The sequence below is a fragment of the Poecilia reticulata genome, linkage group LG23 (assembly GCF_000633615.1).
Source record: "Poecilia reticulata strain Guanapo linkage group LG23, Guppy_female_1.0+MT, whole genome shotgun sequence".
NCBI classification, from domain to species: domain Eukaryota; kingdom Metazoa; phylum Chordata; class Actinopteri; order Cyprinodontiformes; family Poeciliidae; genus Poecilia; species Poecilia reticulata.
Window position 1 is genome coordinate 2,074,845 of NC_024353.1, and position 20,342 is coordinate 2,095,186.

The window sequence follows — 20,342 nt, forward strand, 5'->3', positions numbered from 1 at the left end:
TGTATGCGGCGTGTGTCATCTGCCAGATTTACGACATCCAGCTCTGAAGCAAGGGCGTCATCAGCATACCTTTGTGCAACAGTTAAACACTTTCAGACATGACAAGCACATGAACGATCATTTATAAAGCTTTATATGCTTTTTTAAATCTATAAATATGGTAACAGTTGGTGAGGATCCTATGGAATCTGATTGGTGCTGTTAGATTTATGTTAATGATACCAAAATCAAAACCCTTTTTCTTCAAATAAAGTTTCTGCTGATTAACCAAATTTCAAGGCTTTCAATTAATCAAGCTGCGTGACAGATTTGGTATAAAATGTTTTGGTGTATTTTACTAAATGTTGTCAGAAATAGTTGGTTCCGGTCTGGGAAAAACCAAAGAATACGCCAATCAGATCAGGTGAAAGTTAAATGTATTAATGTATCATGTTTAAAATCAGGAAAAGTTGAGAAAATGTCACCAGGAAAGCCTTTTCTCTCCTAGCATGCACCGCTACTACTCCAGCTTTGAAAGGATGAAACCAAATTTTGTTTTTTCAAATGTGCAAAATTCACATTTTGCAAATTTCTGTTTCTATTGCTTCTAAAAACAATCCAAACAATAATAATAGTTAAAGAAATAAAAAAAAAAACACTGAGCTGGTTTTTGGTAATTAATTAATGTGTGTGGAAAATGAGCCGTTTTAAAATACTTCGGAATGTGATGCCTGTTACCTAGCAACCACCGCCTGTTGCCTAGCAACCAAGGCTGAGCTCCAGGACGTTTGGTCAGCTGGTTTTACTGTTGCACCTGGACATTTTTGGGTAGTGAGTTCATGTTTTTTGGCGTCTGGGAAAGTTTCTAAAACGTCACGATTATGAAGTCTCACTCGATTGTTACCTGGCAACCACAGCAAAGCCCGGCCCGGCCCGGCCCATCTCCTAGCAACAAACGTTGTCTCAGCATGTTTGTTCAGCTCTTTTACCTTCTGGAAAAGACAAGTGTTTTGTTGTTGACTTGCCATCCAGAAACCACTTTCTGCTTTCTTGTTGGTTGTGCAGGAGGCTCCACTTCTGCTTTTCAAAGATGTACAGTTGTATAATTGCACATCTGTTGGCAGCCGTTTTCACGTGCGAGTGTAAACATCGAGTTAGATGGAGTTTCTGGCAGCAGCATTTTGGGGATTTTAAGTGTCAGCTTCTGAAAAAAACCTCATTATCTAAGAACGATTTTCTGCAAAAAATAAAAAGAATTTAGCGAGGCATGTTCTGTGCCTCAGCCTAACCTATTCAAGGGAGCCTTATAGGTCACCTTTAAGCAAAGTAATGATTCAAAATACATAATAAAACCAAAAATGGAAGCTTTTCCACCTCAGTTCCCAGACCTAAAGAAGATGGCATGTATTTGTTCTGTTATTTTCCATTTTTTTGCATTTCCTCTCGGTTCCAGATAGCTGGTTCTGAAACACGGGCTGTGATCTCCTCCCCCTCTGTGTGCTGCACAGTGCACTCCCCCTTGGTTTCTGGATACAGACTCTAAGCTGCGTTGAGCTTTTGTACCTCTGGGACTGACGACAGCATGTAGGAACTGCTGCCAAGCTGGAAGAGTCAGATAGACGCGCAGCGTTGCGCTATTCCCAGCAGATAAACCCACCGACAGAAAGCAAGGCGAGTGGCTAAGCCTAGCGTACTACAGGGGTCAGCAGCTTCATTATCTACTCTCCCTGAGGCCCTCCATTGTTGCTGAGGGCCCATCTTATCTCCAGCCACTAGATCTCAGAAATAAATGATCACAGTCCTTATCATCTGGTGAGCACGTTCCAATCTGGGGATGCGGGCCTTCATGGGAATTCAGAGAGCAGCTTTTTTATCTGTCGGACGGTGAATGAGTGAGGATAAACTCCAGCTTTTAACGGGTTAAGGAGGACGATGCGTGGGTGGTGGACATTTGTAAAGGTGATGGTAACAGACCTCTGAGTGGCCTCACTGTAATTTCCCTGCCGGTGTTTTATTGACCGGCTGTCATTGTGTCCCTAAATGACCCCATCTGTCAAAGATCTGCTTCCACACGGCTCGTCTCGTCCTACTGAGTCACGTGATTTTGCTAAACTAGTTTCAGATGCATGTCAGAAGCTAAAAACACCCTGCCCCCTTTTACATGCATCCTGACGACTGTATGTCGCATCTGAAATTAAATTAATAGTTTCTGCATCTATTGACTGTTTAAAAGACGGGAAATAATCGAGTTGTTCCACTTCAAGAGGAAAAACATGACAAGAGCAGATTTCTCTGTCTGCTAACAGCAGAGAGACGTTTCCTGAAATCAGCACAGAATTTATGTTACTTATGTGAGTCATGAAGTCATTAATACATATGACAGAATCAAAGTTTTGCTCTTCAAATTTTAAATGAGATCTAATATTAATATCTGCATGGGTTCTGATGTTGAAATAAATTCATCATTTATTCCTGTTTCACTTTCTGGGCTATTTGCTGCAGATTATTTTTGCATGTTTGACCAAAGTAGTCACCTATTATTTCTGTATCTTTAACATTTATTTTATATTTGATGACAGAACAACCTAAATTAGTCTTGTTTTTACATTTTTAGCTTGTGCTTTTGCAGCTACTGCTTTATTTAAGTGTGCTGCATTGGTGCAGAGTTATTAAATTAATTTAAAATTAACAGGTTAATTTAAATTCAAATTAAAACGATGTCAGTAATTTCCATTTGAATGATTTATTGTTTTTCTTTTGTCTTCATTCTGGTGGTTTGCTCTCAACTAACCATTTATTTGAAGGCTGATTTTGTTTACAATTTGTTTCATTTGTAGTTTTTGTTTATTTCGGATATTTAAAATATCTTCCAGTCCCAGTGTTAAAAGTTTGACTTCCTGCTTTCCAGGATGTTTCTCTCAGTTTGTTTATCTCACTAAATGAATGCAAGGCAGTAAAATCCCCAACTGCAGGTGGTTTTTGTTGGAAAATCCTCCTCCTGTTGGTCTGATTTGCGCGTGCAGGTCAAACCTGAGCTGTTATCCTGGTGTCTCCTGTTGCACTTTGGCCTCTCGTGAAATAGAAATCACATTTCAGCTGAATAAAAGGTGAGACACGGGCAGCAGCAGGTATCTGGCAAACTGAGGAATGTGAAAGAACAAATCACAGCGGAGAATGAGACTGCTGAGGTCCATAACAGAATCTGCTGTAATGAAACTATTACCACAGAAAAGGTCCTGCTGCAGAGAAGAAGCAATTAAACTGGGAGATAAAGGTCAGGCCTGCAGCATGTCTGTAGTTAACCTGGAAACCTGCAAATAATGGCACGCAGGCGGCTGGACGACAATCAAAACTGTTTTCTCAACAATCAGTATTTTGTAAATTTAATAAAAAAAATGTTTTCTGGTTCAGCATTAAGAGGTCAGGGATCATTTTGCTATTTTTCTGCGTGAGCAGCAAGCAATGTTCAGTGAGAAATGGCTTTCTAATTTAGTCTGCTGCCATTACACCTCAGTATTTATTAACTTAATGATATTCAAACAAGTTAAAAAGGCTGTTTTCATACCTGATAGTCTGATTAATCAGTTCTATTGGAGACCAAAATTGCAACATTTGCTACATGTTTGCTGCCATATGATCCAAACCATTTAATAAACCGGTTCCCCTCCTTGCCTGTGGTGGCGCTGCACCAAAAACCTCGACTCAAAAGCCTCAAAGACATGAGCACAACTTTCTTTTTAATAAAAGGTAAAAAAAAATGGAGTAGCGTCAGATTTAAGCGGTTGTAGAATTTCTCTTTTCTCTTTGGTAAAATACCACAAGCCACATCTCCTGCTAGCGCTAAGCTAGCATGTCTGTTTTGGTTGCATTTTCCCAGAATGCCCTGCACTATCAACCACTTCCTGCTCTTACAGCGGTGGCACACACTCAAAATTGCATCAGAGTTCGATTTGACATTCACACCTTCCCAAACAAACCAGAGTTTTAGGCAAACAAACCAGAGTTTGTGGAGTTCGATCGGAGCGAACTAAACAGCGCTGGTGTGAATTCACCCTGAGGCATCCAGAACGTTTGTGTCACGTTGTAGATGTAGTTTTTGGCTCCTCACTGAACGAGTGCAGAATGACATCATGTTTACATTCCTGCTTCTTCTCTGTTTCTGCTGTAAAACAGTCAACATGTGACATGCATGCAAACCTCTGCAGAAACATGCAGCTCAGAAGCAACGCCCTGCAGAAACCTCTCGTCGTCCTGGCTCTGTTTTATTCAGCATGAGAAGCTTTCACAGCGCCGCCTGATCATCACATGCGGTTACAGTCACTGAATGACGTCTCTGACTCGATGCGTTGAACTCCCACAGTGGCCAAACGCTTTAACCTCACAATGTGTGTTGGTCGACTGTTTCTGCTCTGAAGAACGATCCTGTGGAAAATCACCACTAACTGTGATGCAAGAATTGATCTAGCAGCAGTTAAAATCTGGATGGGTCTCATTGTAAGCCTGGCGGGCCACCAGGCTTTACTTGTTGCCCCCAACAGGCTAAGCATTGCTTATTTATTTAAATTGTTTTTAAATGTTTGCATTTTTAAGTCTTTTTAGTTGGTGTTCAGGTATTAATCTTCCAATACATAATGACCAGGTGATATTTTCAAATGTTCTGCCAACTTTAAACATTTTTAACTCAGAAACACGACGAGCCGCTAGATGAATGACCGCCCTAGCACCCAACCAGCGGGGTTAGCAAGTTTTCTAGGGAAAACCTTGGGTCTGATGTTAAGTCTGACTATGTTTTGGTTCATATAAAATGACCAAAATTACTTATGTTTGTTAAACGTCAGCTTAGTAAACGTAAGATTATTTTATTGCTGTTTTTAAATTAAAAAGTATTCGCTCTGTGAGCTTCTAATGGGTTAAACACAGCGGTTCTTTGTGGACCATCATAAAAAAAGTCAGTTTTATTCTAGAGTTTAATTTCCAGATACCAAAAGCTCTCATTCGTTCAAACGATTATTTAGAAGATAGATTTGTGTTGTTGAGCTGTTTTCATCAATGCTGCACCTAAATGAGATGCTAGTTTGATTATCCACATGAAAATTGGTTTTGTACTGAAAGGCCAATCAGAGAGGAAGAAGCCATTACTCCAAAATTCCAAAATCAATAAAAAATCCAGATTATCATCTGCAAATACAAAGAAAGACAAGAAAAAATATAACCCTGAATTAATGATTGAAGGCTTTTTGTGTTGGACAATTCAGGTGCATTTTAAACTTTCTATTTTGACTATAATTAAATGGAGAAATTTTGGAACAAATAAAAATTATTAAACATGCATGAAATATATATATATTTTAAAGTTTCATCTTCAAATTTAACTTTAAAAAAATCTACAAAGATGTAGATTGTGCAGATAGATAATGGTGACATTTATTTTGAGCTAGAGTGACCGAAACTAGCTACCAATTTATTTTTCCCTGTTTGTATCGATTTTGGATTTCCAGTTGGAAAAGTTGTCTTCTGCTTGTCTGAACAGCCCAAATTGGTTTTGAGAGCAGTAATTCAATGAAGGCGACGGCAGCAGAAGAAGAAGAAGCTCCACTAAGTTTGAAAGAGTCCAGCGAAGCAAATGACTCTTTCTTATGTCATCTGTGACCGAGGTCATCTCTGAACCCAGACCAGAGTCGTAATGGCCTCCTCTGCTGGCACTGCGCTGTGGCCAGGCCGACTGGCTGTGGCTCAAATTAAGGAGCCCTAACAGGGCCATAAATTTCCAGGAAATCTGCTGCAAATGTCATAAAAAGGGTACTGAGAGACAGAGAGAAGAGGGGAAGTTTCATCCTCCTGGAGTCATAAACTCGGCCGCTGTGGGATTTGGAAAATGCCATTTCACTGCGGTGCTCTTGAAATTATAATTAGATTAAGATTTTTCTTGGGGAAAAAAAGAAAAGAAGCAAGAACAATGAAGAGACTAAATCTTTTATTCCATCAGATTTACGAGGCTTCAGCCTTCCTCCCATTTTAAATGAAATACGCCTCCAAGCGGTGACCAAACTCCCACGGCCAGTAATAAAAGTAATGTTCGCATAACGTGGTTTTTACAGTATCATCTGCACACAAAATACACAAGACCTGTCAGCCTCCACCAGTATGAATCAATTATTCACTGCAAGGCCTTTATCATGAAAACTAATCTGTCACCATGTTTAATAGCTACATATATTGTTGTTTGTTTTCTGAAACCATCAGAATAATGAGCCAACATCATTTTATGTTACTTTAAAGTCATATTTTTTAAGAAAACTGAGTCCACTGATGCTGTAAAATATTTTGCAGATACTGTGTCTATATAGAAAGGAGTAAAGAGCAGTAAAATCCACAAGAAATCATTTTTAAAGAACAAAAAAAATGCTAAATAGTAGCGTGTTGAGCTAACAGGGGATAAATGAGTAACAATATTTGGATTTATAAATCATAAAAATGGTTAGATGAGGAACTTATTGATGGAGGATTTATCAAAAAAAATATGGGTGAAGATGTGTAGACCTGCTATTTGACTTTCAGCAACATTTACTATTTGTTTTTAATTCAATTTTAAAAACAATGTAATTTATTCCAATGTTACAAATAAATAAGCTTCAGTAACACTTTATCTGAAAGGTTGTGCATAAGACTGACGTGTCTTTTGGTAAAAAATGACATTTTTAATGCAAATATGTATTAAACGTTGCATTAAAAGTATCAACTTTGCCTCATTTGATAAATAATTACATTTTTATGCATTAAAACTTACATTCAATTAAAAGTGTCACCTTTTCACTGAAAGTGTCACTATTTACGGAATGACTTTCATGACAATAATCGTAAACATTCACAAGGACTGTCATGTTTGAAATGCACAAGCCTTCAAATAAAGTTTTTTACTGATGCGTAAATACAGCTGTGGAAAAAATTAAGAGAAAACTTAAGATGATCAGTTTCTCTGATTTTTATAGGTTTGTGTTTGAGTAAAATAAATTTTTTTCTTTTATTCTATAAACTACTGACAGCATGTCTCTGAAATTCCAAGCAAAAATTTAATATTTATTTGCCAAAAATGAGAAATGGTCAAAATAACAAAAATATGCAACCTCAAATAATGCAAAGAAAACAAATTGGTATTTATTTAGAAACAACAATAATAATGTTTTAACTCAGGAAGAGTTCAGAAATCAATATTTGATGAAATAACTATGAGGTTTTAATTTTTTCCAGAGCTGTATATTCACATAGTCTAAAAGTTTGAAGCAGGGATTTAAAGTGTCATTTGAGAGTTTACTTATTTTAGGAATTCAGCTTAAAAGTCAAAATATATGTGACATAAATTCACAGTTTTTCCTTCCACTTAACTTTTTGTGAAAGCAATCTTCCTCTGTACTCTAATATGTCTGTTTTATTGGTCATCATCATTTTCTGAGACATTTTGTTTGTGTTCATCAGTTTTTGATTCAAATTATTAACTTTTTAACGAGTTTCTAGTTAATTGAGATGCACCTTTGAATTTGGATGCTCAGCTCAGATTATGAATCAAATCTTCATGTAAAGATAAGCCCGCCCAGCTGCTGTCTGCATCTTCATATGTATGAAATATGAAATCATAATCTTTCCATCTAATCCTCTGAAAGAAGCTGAAAATATTCCTTGGTCCTGAAACTGAACAAGTAATCACGAGCTAAACAGTTTATGAACAGATTCTCACAGAAAAACGGCTAAAAAAAATACAAAATCCAAGCAACGTTAAAACACACAAACACTTACTAATCCCTCCACATCAGCACCATTACATCATGCAATTAGACTTGAACACAGAAACTTTGTGTGGGTTTATCTCCAAACACAACTCCAGCTGATTTTCCCAGAATAAAACCTCGTGGCGTTTAGATTTTGCGATTAATGCAGCAGAACGGATGCAGCCGCAGCGAGGTTGTCGCACGGCGCCTGATGAGATCGAAATGATCGAGTGAGTCGGAAAAGTGATAAATTACGGGTAATTATGAGGTTAGTGCAGAGAACGCCCAGTTAAGTCTCTATAATGAGAGTTTTATGAATATTTATTATGTAAAGTGTGAGGTGAAGGACTAAAGCTTACTTGGAGGTAAACTGCTGTCGAGTTAAATACCTGAGTGAAGTTGGCCCCCCCACCTTCTTCAAATCAGACAAAATTGGTGTCAAACGTTGGTGCTACGTTTGTGCAGCAAAAATTTTCGTTTGTGCCGCTATCATTTTAAAGATATAAAGAAATGTTTCTAGAGGTCATCCAAGGTCAACCACCCNACAAAATGGGTGTCAATCAACTCTGCTACGTTTGTGCTGGTTTGTGCAGCAAAAATTTTCGTTTGTGCCGCTATCATTTTAAAGATATAAAGAAAGTTGGATTTCATAAAAGTTGAGGGGCTGGTTGACCTTTTGCCCTTTACACTTTCATTAATATCTTCAAAGCCAAAGCAGCACAAACAAAAAATTTTGCTGCACAAACCAGCACTAATGTAGCCGAGTTGATTGACACCAATTTTGTCTGATTTGAAGAAGGTGGGGGGGGGGCAATTTCACTCAGGTGAGTTAAATAGGTTAAAAAATTACAAAAACAACAAACTTCACATCAAAACTACACTGCAAAAAGTCCCCTTTCAAAAACAAGAAAAAAAAGTACAAAAATAGGGTATAATTTTCTTAAAATAAGAAAAATTATCTGCCAACAGAACAAGAAAATTTATCTTGTCAAGATTTTCTAAAATAAGAAAAAATATCTAACCAAGATAAACCTACAAATATCTTAAAATTAGTGTATTTTTACTTAAAACAAGACAATTTTACTTATATGAGTAAGAGATATTATCTTATTTTAAGAAAAATTATCTCAAGTAAAGAAAATGTTACTTGACACTGAATTTCTTGAAAGAGTGTAAAATTTTCAACAATTCAGCTCTGCAGGCTAGGGATGCACCGAAACACTTTTTGTTTCTGACAGTGCAGCCCGTCGTGTTTTTGAGTTAAAAAATGTTTAAAGTTGACAGGAAATTTGAAAATATCACTTGATAATTATGTGTTATTAAAAAACTGGAATATTAATAGCTGAACACCAACTATAAAGTCTTAAAAAATGCAAACATTTGAAAAAACTTAAATAAATGAGTAATGCTAAGCCTGGTGGGGACACAAGTAAAGCCTGGTGGCCCGCCAGGCTTAAAATACATTGGGGGAAACCCTGGGTTTAGTATCAGCTGAATTGACTCAAAACATTCCTGTTTTTAAAAACAGACATAAATGTACTGATTTAAAAAATAATCTGATAATTTGAACAGCACATTTAAATACACCAACAGCTCCACAAGATGGTTAAACATGTAGAAACAACAGAAATTAAATTTTTATTTGTTATCAGTCCAACAGCCAAGTTAAAAAACAATAGAGTGACTTTGATCAAACATATAAAAAATAAACTGCAACAAACTTTCTAAACTGCTTAAAGTGCTAAAAATAAATATAATCTAAAGTAAATAAAGTGTTGGTCAGAGCAGAAATGATAGAATTACACTGAACAGATCTGCTCTTATTGATACCCAATCTATATTTGTTTTATTTTCAATATGTGACTGATACAGGTATTGATAATATCGGATTGGTGCATCTCTACTAACAGACGTTTCTGAAATCAGAAAACGTTTTCACACATCAGAAAAACAAATCACAGTTCAACATATGCAAACTGGGAAATAATATGTCAAAAAGATTAAATACACAATTAGCTTGCCATACATGCATTTTTATTTAAATAATAATTAAAAACGCGACATTTCCAACACTTCTTCGTCACGCTTGGCGTGTAATGTGCATAGTTTTTAAAAACAATAAATAAATAAGAGTCTTCAACCTCATGCCTTTCATCATTTTCAGTTATTGTTGCATTTATTTGGTGTGGACTGCTTTAGATTGTAGTTCTGCAAATGTATTTTATATAATGCCACGTGACAAAAACCACATTTAATCTTATTGCACAACCTACCGACCCTTTGGGAAATAAAATAATAGTGATGGAGGTAGCAACACATTCTATTATTCTTTTTATATCATAAATCATTTCCAAAGTGGTGCATGAAATGTGCAAGCTGGCTAAAGAAGCATTCAAAGATCAACAATGCAAACATCTAAAACACAAACAAAAGGAACATTTGCAGCCTCAATGCACAAATCAACTGTTGGATCTCATCAAATGATTTTGCTTCATTAAAATAAATACATGCATGTAATGTGTGTTTTTATTTTTACCCTTATTAAATTAATACTTCATGTTTTGCTGCATCGTGGTGCAAACAGGCTGAACGTCTCTACTCGTTTCTGGTCATTAGCAGTGATGCTGCAAGGAAAATGTCAAAGTGTCATAAGAATACAGGAAATAAAAACGTTATCTTAGAAACGAAGCTGGCTGAGAACAAGTTTATTTTTGTGCGTTTTTGTTTCCCCAGATGTATGAACGGAGTTTCTGTTTTGGTTGAAGAAACTCAGAATGAGCTCCCATTAATTACCTCACAAGCTTGTAATACGTTTGGAGCTGTATTTTCTGCACATTCACATGAATAAAGGTGTATTTCCCAGCATGCATTACTGATTTAGACCTGCACAGTATTTCCCCAATGAGGTGATGAAGCACTTAGTGATGTAAACAGTAGGAGGACAAAGGATCTCTCTGGCCGTGTAATGCAGGAGTGGAAAGAGCAAGCCGCCCACTGGGGACCGTTTCCTGGCCGGTTCTTATGAAGGCAGAGTGAGCGAGCGAGCAGACGCCCCGAGGGAGGAGGAGGTCCAGACAGGAGGAGGAGGAGCCGGAAGGAGCAAAGCCACTTTGGCTTTCCTCAGGACGGTTTATATTGGGTACAAATGGAAATGTTCTTGCTCTTTTTAGAATCTGTTCCCTTAGATTTTGCTTCATAAACATAATCTGGCAGGCGATTTAATTTTTTTTAAATTATTATTATAAAACCTAGAATGCAAAATATGAGTTCACAAGTGCTTAAAAAATGCCTAGATGTTTTTTGGTGTCTGGAAAATGGGCAGTTTCAAAAGCTTCCCAATTCTTAAGACACATTCTGTGGTTACCCAGCAACACCAGTAAAGCCCAGCCTGTTGCCTAGCAACCTATGTTGCTCTGGCTTGTTTGGCTTGCTGGTTTTACCGCTGTATGCGCTGTACAATGGCTGCTGGAAAAGATGAGTGTTTTGTTGTTGACTCACCATCCAGAAACCGCTGGCTGCATTCCGGTTGGTTGTTCAGGAGGCTCCACTTCTATTTTTAACACTTTAAGCCCTAAGTTTCAAATGTCCTGGATATTTTTTTAAAATTATTTTAATTATACAAAGTACTTTAAATGTCCTGCGAGTAAATATTTTCTCCCATTTCTCCATAACAACTGGAACTAGCAGTTATTTACAATTTACCATCTATTAAAAGAGCGTTTCATCAGATTAAACTGAAGTAAAACATGCTTCCTGCTACGGCGGGACTGAAATGACCAACCAATTGGTCAGTTGGTTGTTGACTTTACATGAAGTCATTTAAATATGGATCAAAATTGGCGAGGAACCATTTTGAATCCAAACATGGAAGAATTAGGTCACAGAACATAAGTATTTAGATTAATGTAGTTTGTGTTTTCAGATGCAAGGTTTCTGAAAAAATAGTTTTTGACTTTGGTTTCCTGCTTCTTGTTTTTCTCTGCTTTTCAACACACAGCCAGAAAAATCTTTATTAAAGCTGAGATTTTAGCACATCTGGATGTAATGCATCGTTGACCCGGAGGGCGTCGGTGCGCATGCTGTCCGGATCAATAACCCATGTTGGATAGCGTGACAGTTTTACCTCCAGGCAGCTGCTAGCGATTGCACGTGTCCACTGACACTACGCAGCTGAACTCTGACCTTTATTTTGTGTAAAGCTGAACTGTGAGAAGGTGATGTAAATCAGTGTGATGCAAATACAGACACAAATACTATGGTTTTTATTTTAAAAGTCAATAATTTCTTCATCTCATATAAAATGTTCTTTCTTGAACCTTTTTTTCAACTCTTACTACGTTATCCAGTTAAGATTAAATACAAATAATAAGAACAAGGACCTTGGAAAACGGTTCATGTTTTCATTTGTCTTTGGTTAAATGTTAAGCCCATTTCATACGTTGATTTAAAAAATGAACACAATTCTTGTAATTTTTAAAACTTAGCAACATAGATTTTTTTTTTCTTTCAAGGTTAATGGAAAAGAAAAAGGGACTCCTTTATTTTATTTTCTAAGGTCCAATTCTGGAACAACTATTGTGACTATTTAATACGCTCCTTGTATTTTTGACAGGAATGTGTTGCCATATAAAGCATTTAAATGTGACAAACAATAAAACATAGCGAAAAAATCTCCTTATTTCCAGCATTATTTTAAAAAGTGTATGTTTTAACATAAAAATGACTAAAAATGATTTCTCTGGGACAAAAGAAGTACAATTAGAATTTGATTAAATCCCAATTTTGGAATAAAAAAGTATATTTAAATCGCTTCCTAACAAAAGCAGGGTATTCTGAGGGAAAACTTGACAGTTGTCAGAGTCACTTCAGGCTTTCTCACCTTTAGAGACTGATAACACATTTTTCTTGACATTTCCACCAAGGCTGCGAGACTTTTATCTGTATCTGCAGCCGTTTCTGTGTCATGAAAAAGGAAGTTTTGTCCCAGAACTGGAATCAATAGTGACAGTTTTACAAGCAGAGGAACTGTTCAGCTCGTCGCTATAGGAAACCATCCGAACCCAGCAAAATATAATTAAAGTCGAGGGGATTTTATCTTACACACCTAAAAATAATACAAAAACATAGTTAAATCTCTTGGGCTTTGGGGGTTTACTGCTCTAATAAAGTAGTTTTTTAAATCTTTAAATTTATAAAACAAAGTTTAATGTCAGAAAAAAAAAATAGCTCAAAGTGTAGTTTTCTGATTTTGGTCACAAAATAATTACCCTATAGCTAAATTAATATTTTGTCTCACCCTTTTAGCCATAACATCTGTTGGTTTTAAGTCCAGACTTTGACTAGGCCATTATCTCAACTGTGGGGTCACATTCATGCCGAAAATCTGAGGGGTTTATACAGCAATCAACAGCAAATATTGATTTAGAGATAACTCTTCTGATTAATCTGATTGGTCAGATGTTGACCAACTTGGTACTTGGCGTTATAGAAGAAGAGGAGGAGGAAGAAGAGTAAGAACATTGGAAAAAGGAAAGGAAAAAATATTCATTTTGTTATATTTTTTGAGACATTTCTGTTGTATCATGGATTTGGTGTAAATAGGGAAATCACCATTTAAAAATGGTTATAATATCGGTTATGTTTTGGTCCCATATTTACATGTTTTTTGATTATCTCAACTATGGCGTCACATTCATGCCGAAAATCCGAGGAGCTTATAAAGCAATCACAATAGCACGTATTAATTGGGAGATAATGTTTCTGATTAATCTGATTGGTCAGAGTTTGGCCAGCTTGGTACTTGGCGTTATAGCAGGACAAATAATAAGAGCATTAGAAAAAGAATCAGAAGGAAAAAAATCAACAAACTTTCCTTATATCTCACCTTCTTATTCTTCATTCTCATCCATCTCCTCTTCTACTCTTTGAACCAACATCACATTTTTCTTGTATTTCTTCTCTTCAAATTCGGCTTAAAAATCCAGCCAATCAGATGAATCAGAGGAGTTACCGCCCCCAATTGACAAATAAACAGACTGAGAAACATGCTGTGTTTATGGCCCTCCAAATAAATGGAAATGTGGCCTTCTCTCAAACAGTTGTGATTACTTAATGCGCTCCTTGCATTTTTGACAGGAATGTGTCGCCATATTCATAATTTTCAACGTGACAAAATCAGAAAAATTAGTACAATTTAGCTGTGTTTTTTAGCCAGCTTGTTGCTTTGACGTGACGATTTGCCAGAAACAGTTCGGACTCTGTTGGATTATACGAACCCAGAGGAAACATCCGCATCATATCGATGACGCGGCTCCTTATAAGGCCGTTAGGTTTGTTGCCGTACAGCCGAGACTCTGGAGAGGAGTGGAGGTTGTCTGAAGGTATTTACACCGTTAGGGGGGGAAATCTGACAAATGTGCTCATCAGCAGCAAGTATAAATCATTTTGTCAGCTGGTGGGGTTTGCTAAGGTCAGTCTGTCATTCATTTGGAGCTGAAAAAATACACAAACTGCACGCAGAAAGCTGCAGGCGAAGCACAGACGCAGAGTTTAGTGGAGGTTTCTTATCTCAGAGGGAAGTTTAATCAAAAGAAAGACAGTTTCAGCATTTATATTTTGGTTTCGCAGTGGCAGTTTGGCAACTATTACAGTCACACTGTTCACTTATATGTCACATTTTCTGATTAATAAGCTGCAGAAAGAAGAGATAAACACCACAGTCAGGATTGTTTAAAGGAAATTAGAAAAGCAATCTTCACATTAGAGATGACACAAGTAAATATTAATCGGAGCAAAATTAAGCAGAATCCTCTTCAGTTGAAATATGTGCATAAATGTAAATGTGTTGACTTTTAAGGTAATGTTGGATCATTAATGGAATATAAACAAAAGTATATTAAATTTGATTCTATTTATTTTTTAAATTAATTTCATATAGTAGGAATTGATTAATTAAATATATTTTGTTAAATGTATATTTGATAATAAATTGAAAATATATGTTTTATTGTTTTGTGACTTTAAAAAAGTTTATTTTTGAAGGTTCGTCTTGGATGTAAAAATTACATTTTTGAGTCAACAGTCCACTATGCGTTAAAAATATTAATATTTTTGAGTGTTTAAACCCTTTCATAAAATGTTCTAGATAATAAAGAAAATGTTCTCAATTTGAGAGTCGGGTTGAATGTGGAAACATTAGCATCATCATTGATTATGATTTTGGCAATAAATGGGCAGTGATAGACTTATAACGCATAAAAACAATCTTTATCTTGAAGAAATAAAATTTCTGTCAGAATATTTGAGTCTTAATACTTATAATTTTTTAATAAATTCAGGTTGCTTTTCTTGTTTGTTTCCTAAAATTTCACTAAATTTTTACCGACTCAGCACCCCGTACCACCAAGCTAATCTTGTTAGAGACTTCTCAGCATAAGTTTTACTTTTTAACTCAATTGTTCTTTAGATGTTGAAATTATTCCGCTTTGTGGGAAAGTAATTTGGTTCTTTCCTTCTCCTTTTGGAGGGAATTAAATATTTTGATCCAACTGAGACCGGACAAGCCTTCTGGACCGGTTCTGTGTAACCTCGTGGTTTAGACGCTGACCACTTAAACAAATTTTCTGCGAGAAGGTCTGTGACCTTTGGCTGATTTATTAAGGTGCTTCTTCACTGTTTCCATCTGTATTTAGTATTCCAGACTCCTCTCATGGCTGTCTCTTGGGGTTTCTCTCCAGATCTGTGGGGAGCAGAGTAAATGTCATTTTTCTCTGGAAGATAATTGGACGTGGGAACGTAGCAGGAGGGATTTTCTGCCTGCTTCAATCCGACAGTCTGACATCCATGTTAGCATTGCCGCTGCTGCACCGGGAAAATTCGGGGCTTGACGCTCACGATCTGACACATCTGTGAGGTTTTCCTTTTTTTATTTTATCAATTTCTGAAGCACCCTTCGGTCAAAGCAGCTCATAAAATTGAGGACTGATGTCGCTGAGTTGAGTCGATCCAAAGCTCTGTGAGGCTTTCCTCTGGGGTAAAAGTTTATTTGACGGTCAGATTTAAGGAATAAAATGCGTCTTCTGTTGTATTTACATTAATTTTATCATGATTTGGTGAAACAGTTGATCTAAAGTGCTCAAAAGGAAGGTATTTCCTGGAGATGACCACCAATTCCCCCATAATTCATTTGCTATAGGACAAGTGCATAACAGACAAATGAGCAGTGTTAGCTAAACAAGCTAACAGGTTAGAAGCTAACAGATTAGGTTAGATAGTTAGGCTAACATATAATGATAGTCTATTAATATTATTTGTAATTTCTCTTTTACCTTTTCACAAATATAATACATGATTTTGTACACAATTAATCTGAAGTATTTTTCTAAAGTAGTATTGGCTAAACAAGCTAACAGGTTAGCTAGCTAAGCTAAAATAATCATACTCTGTTCATTTTTGTTTTACCTTTTCACAAATAAACAACATTTATCGTGATTTTATAAACAAATGATTTGAAGTATTTTTCTTAAACAGTGTTGGTTAAACAAGCTAACAGGTTAGCTAGCTAGGCTACATATAATCATAGCCTATTAGTCTCTGTTTTACCTTTTCACATTTTATCTTTTGATTTTCATTTAATCTCATGATTTTATACACATTTGAAGTATTTTGAAGTATTTTTCTTAAGCAGTGTTAGTTAAACAAGCTAACAGGTTAGGTTAGATAGCAAGGCTAACATATAATGCTCTATAAATTTTATTTGTAATTTCTCTTTTACCTTTTCACAAATATACATTTTATTATGATTTTATACACAATTGATTTAAAGTATTTTTCTGAAGTAGTGTTAGCTAAACAAGCTAACAGGTTAGATAGCTAAGCTAACATACAATCATAGTCCATTAATTTTTGTTTTACCTTTTCACAAATATAATACATTTTATCCTTATACTATGATTTTATACCCAGTTGATCTGACGTATCATCTGGATCCTCGCCGCTCTGTTCGCTCTGGAACGGTTAAAATCTAACAGTCGCAGGATAAAAAACTAATAACTTGAAGGATAATGTTTGTTTTGTGAAGTTCTCAGTTCAGGGAGTGTTAATGAACCTCTTTGCTGCACATTTTCTCCTCTTACTCCCCCACATCTTCGGGCCGTTTGAGTGGCAGGCAGGATTTCTTTTATTTCAGTGGGTGGAGAGTTATGTAAGGAGGAGAGCTGATGGAGGGATGATCGCCCTGCAAGCAGCTAAAAAAAACAAACTTTGGACATCTCAGGGTTGCCAGCAATCGGTTCCGGCCACAAACAGAAAAGATCCACTAAGAAATATAGAAGTGCAGCAATATATGATGGGATGATGTTTTAGTTTAGCAAGATGCAGCGCAAAAAAAGTCTTTATTTATGTATACTCATGTATCGGCATGATAATTACAACACATATTTGTTACCTGAACATTTGACAAAATGGAAAATATATTAAAAAATGTAATAATTATGCAATTTTAAAAAATATATATTTGGGAAAATGTTAAGATTTTTCATGAAATACAATGGAGCGAAACTGGTTGTCTAATTAAACTATAAATTAAACATTTATGATGACATATTGAAGTAACTGCATATTTAAAAGTGTTTTATTTGGGTTTGATCACTTTTTTTATTCCAAAAAGAAGAAAACTCCATAATTACTTTTAATTATTGTAGAAAATAACAAGCTAACATATTGTGAAAATGATCAATTTGAAACTAACAAAATGTGGCTATAATTCTGTATCATTAGTAGTAAATAAAAAGATGCACATAATGTGAATCTGATTTATAATTTTTTTTAACCATTGCTTGTTTTTTTGTGAGAACTCTGATAGTACATATAGTATATATTTTTACTCTAATCTTTCTATATTTATATATAAGTATACTGTATATTTTTCTGTATTTCTAAAAAATTTTTAGCAACCTTCTTTAAGCCAGCTGATCAGCCGTGCACAGCAACAAGTTGGGGAGGGGCAGTGCTGCTTTACTTTATCCTTTGAACGTCCATAATAGATTTTAAAATGACTTTAAGCAACAGCAGCAATTCCTCATCAATTAATACAAATTTAATGTTTTTAGATCCGACTCCTGGTGGCTGCTAGCGGTATTGCACCTTCTATGCTTAACCGTTGTTCATTTTTACTTAAAAACAATAGAAAATAATACAAAAAAAAACTGTGAAAAATGTTTACTAAGCAGCTGTGAAAATGATTCCATATGAAATGATACTTTCAGACATTTTGATTAGAAAAACGAAGCATATTTAACGCAGAGCAGATTTAGCTTTATTTTTATCACCTGTTCTAACGTTTCAATATTTTGATCCCCAGAAACTTTAATCCTGCTGTTTGTCTGTAAGCTGAATTTCAGAGGTTTTTGCTAACATGATCTTCTCTCTCTTTTCTTTTCCATGCGTTTGGACCTCATCCCTCCCTCCCTCCATCCCTCCGTCCATCCATCCATCCATCCGTCCGTCTGTCCACTGCAGGTAAGCTCCTCTCCGTTGCTCTTACTCGCCGCGTTAACTTGCTCTGCGACTGTTCGGGCCGCTTGCCAAGCATGAAAAACAATTTGCTGCCGCCTAACAAGTTGTGAATCTGTACCTTTTCCCACTGCCTGCAGCCGGTGAGACGCTGGCTGTGTTTACTTGCGGGGCAGTTGGCCGTATAAAAAGCAAACACATTATTATTTTCACGTTGTGTAACAGAGGAAATGGGAAGGAGCCGTTTCATCCCAACAGTTTGGTGTTTGTGGCGACAAACTTCTCACACAAGTGAGTCATCTTGTTGTTTTGCTCTGTGGTTTTTGTGTTTTAGCTAAATTCACGCAGAACGTTTGTTTTCTGCAGCCTAATTTAAATGGTAATATCTCTCTCTGGGTATTGATCTCCACTGGAAGTCAATAAAAGAATCTGCTAATCATCGCAGAAAATACAAGGGTGATCCTGAAGTTTTGCCTCGTTTCTGTTCTGAACCGGATCTGGGTCACGCGGCTGAGTTTAGCCCATTTGGAGCAGAACCGCTGCTTGTTTCCGCTCCCACTTGGTACCAAAATGGGTTTTTAATTAACTGTTTGCTTTTCTGTTGTAAGAGAAAAGATCAGCCAACTTTATCTCATTCTGCTGCAAATGGTCCACATCGCTTTGAATATTCGGTTTAAATTGTTTAAATTATTGCTTATATTTCCATTCTAGGGTCTAAGGAATAAATAGTACTTTTTTTTTTTTTTTTTGCTAAAATATCTCTAGCCTCATTATTTTCACTTTCCACTCAGTTTCACATAAACCTGCTGCAATAATCAATTAATCAATTAAAATGAGTTTCATAATTTCTACCGTAATGATAAATATTTTTTCAAGGTCAATTTATTTTATAATTTTGCTTGTTAGTGAATTTTATTTCCATTTAATTTCCTTTATTTAATATTTTTTCTATTTTATTGTCTATTTCTTATAAATATTTTATTTATATTTCCATTTTCCATCACAATCTTCAGTAACTCCTTGAATAATCTAAATTAATTAGTTACAACAACATTTAATTTCCCTTTTAGGATTAATAAAATATTTTTTAATTGTAATTTTTTAATGCATTTTTTGGCGTTTGTGTTTTATTTTGAATATTTAAAATATCTTCCATTCTTTTGAAAAATGTAAATGTATTGTTCTTTGACCAGAGTGTCAGGCTATTATCATTATTTCACTTGAAAAGAGTTTCAAAACGACAACAATTCCTGTCATAATTTAATTAAAAGTTTTTAATTAATTCATTTTTTTTGTGTTTTAGACACAACATTTAATTACATTTTGCTAATAAGCCTCTTATTGTTGGACCCATAAGTGTAAATTAAGTCTATTCTGTATTTTAGCACCTTTTTAATGTTTACTCTCCATCTCCGTCCTCAGACATAATTCCCTTCTCTTGGTTGCTGATGTTATTTACGTTCATGTTTCTTCCGGGAAAGATTTGCGGCTTTCATTCTCAGAACACAGGAAAGAATTGACTTTGGCGAGGAAGTAAAATGGGGTCATCAGCCGGCTGCGCGGTAATTTATTTCAGGAACTGCTGCTGGGCTGAAATCACTGTTTGGTCTGAGTTTATGTCGCTGCGAGGCGAATTATGAGCAGTGGGAACTCAGGAAATGAAAGCAAAAGGATTAAATTACATGTTTTACTTCTTAAGGGGAAAGTTTTCAGCAGAACAAACGTCTTGCTGTGGATGTGAGTGGATGCTACAGAAGTTAGCATGTAGCATGTTTGTTTCTAAAAGGAAATAAACTCAGGGACAGATTCAGAGACGTATTTGAAAATACTTTTTTCCTGGAAGTACAGAAGGAGGTGACATGAACATGAACAGCCAATCAGTGGCGAGGAAAGTGAATGCTGTTCCTTGATTGGCTGTTTTGAAAATGTTAGCGAGTAGCATTGCTACAAGCTAATTTAGCTAATTCAGCAATATTAAGCACTTTCATCCAACCATCCAACCATCCATCCATCCATCATCCATCCAACCATCCATCCATCCAACATTTATCCATCCATCATCCATCCAACATTTTATCCATCCATCCA

At 35.9% G+C, this 20,342-nt stretch overlaps 1 protein-coding gene across 2 annotated transcripts in view; it reads left to right on the top strand.

The window, feature by feature from the left end:
- LOC103459144 (ankyrin repeat and BTB/POZ domain-containing protein BTBD11-A-like) overlaps nt 1-18,755 on the top strand; it is a 58,456-nt gene extending 39,701 nt beyond the window's left edge. Inside the window, exon 2 of one of the 2 annotated variants that reach the window (XM_008400470.2) lies at nt 18,261-18,755. In XM_008400470.2, coding sequence (XP_008398692.1) covers nt 18,261-18,367 — 107 coding nt within the window. In that variant the 3' untranslated portion in view covers nt 18,368-18,755. Of the gene's footprint in view, nt 1-10,713; nt 10,805-18,260 lie in introns of those variants that run through there. The other variant, XM_017302678.1, reaches the window with a different exon arrangement.
- Nucleotides 18,756-20,342: the final 1,587 nt, after the last annotated feature.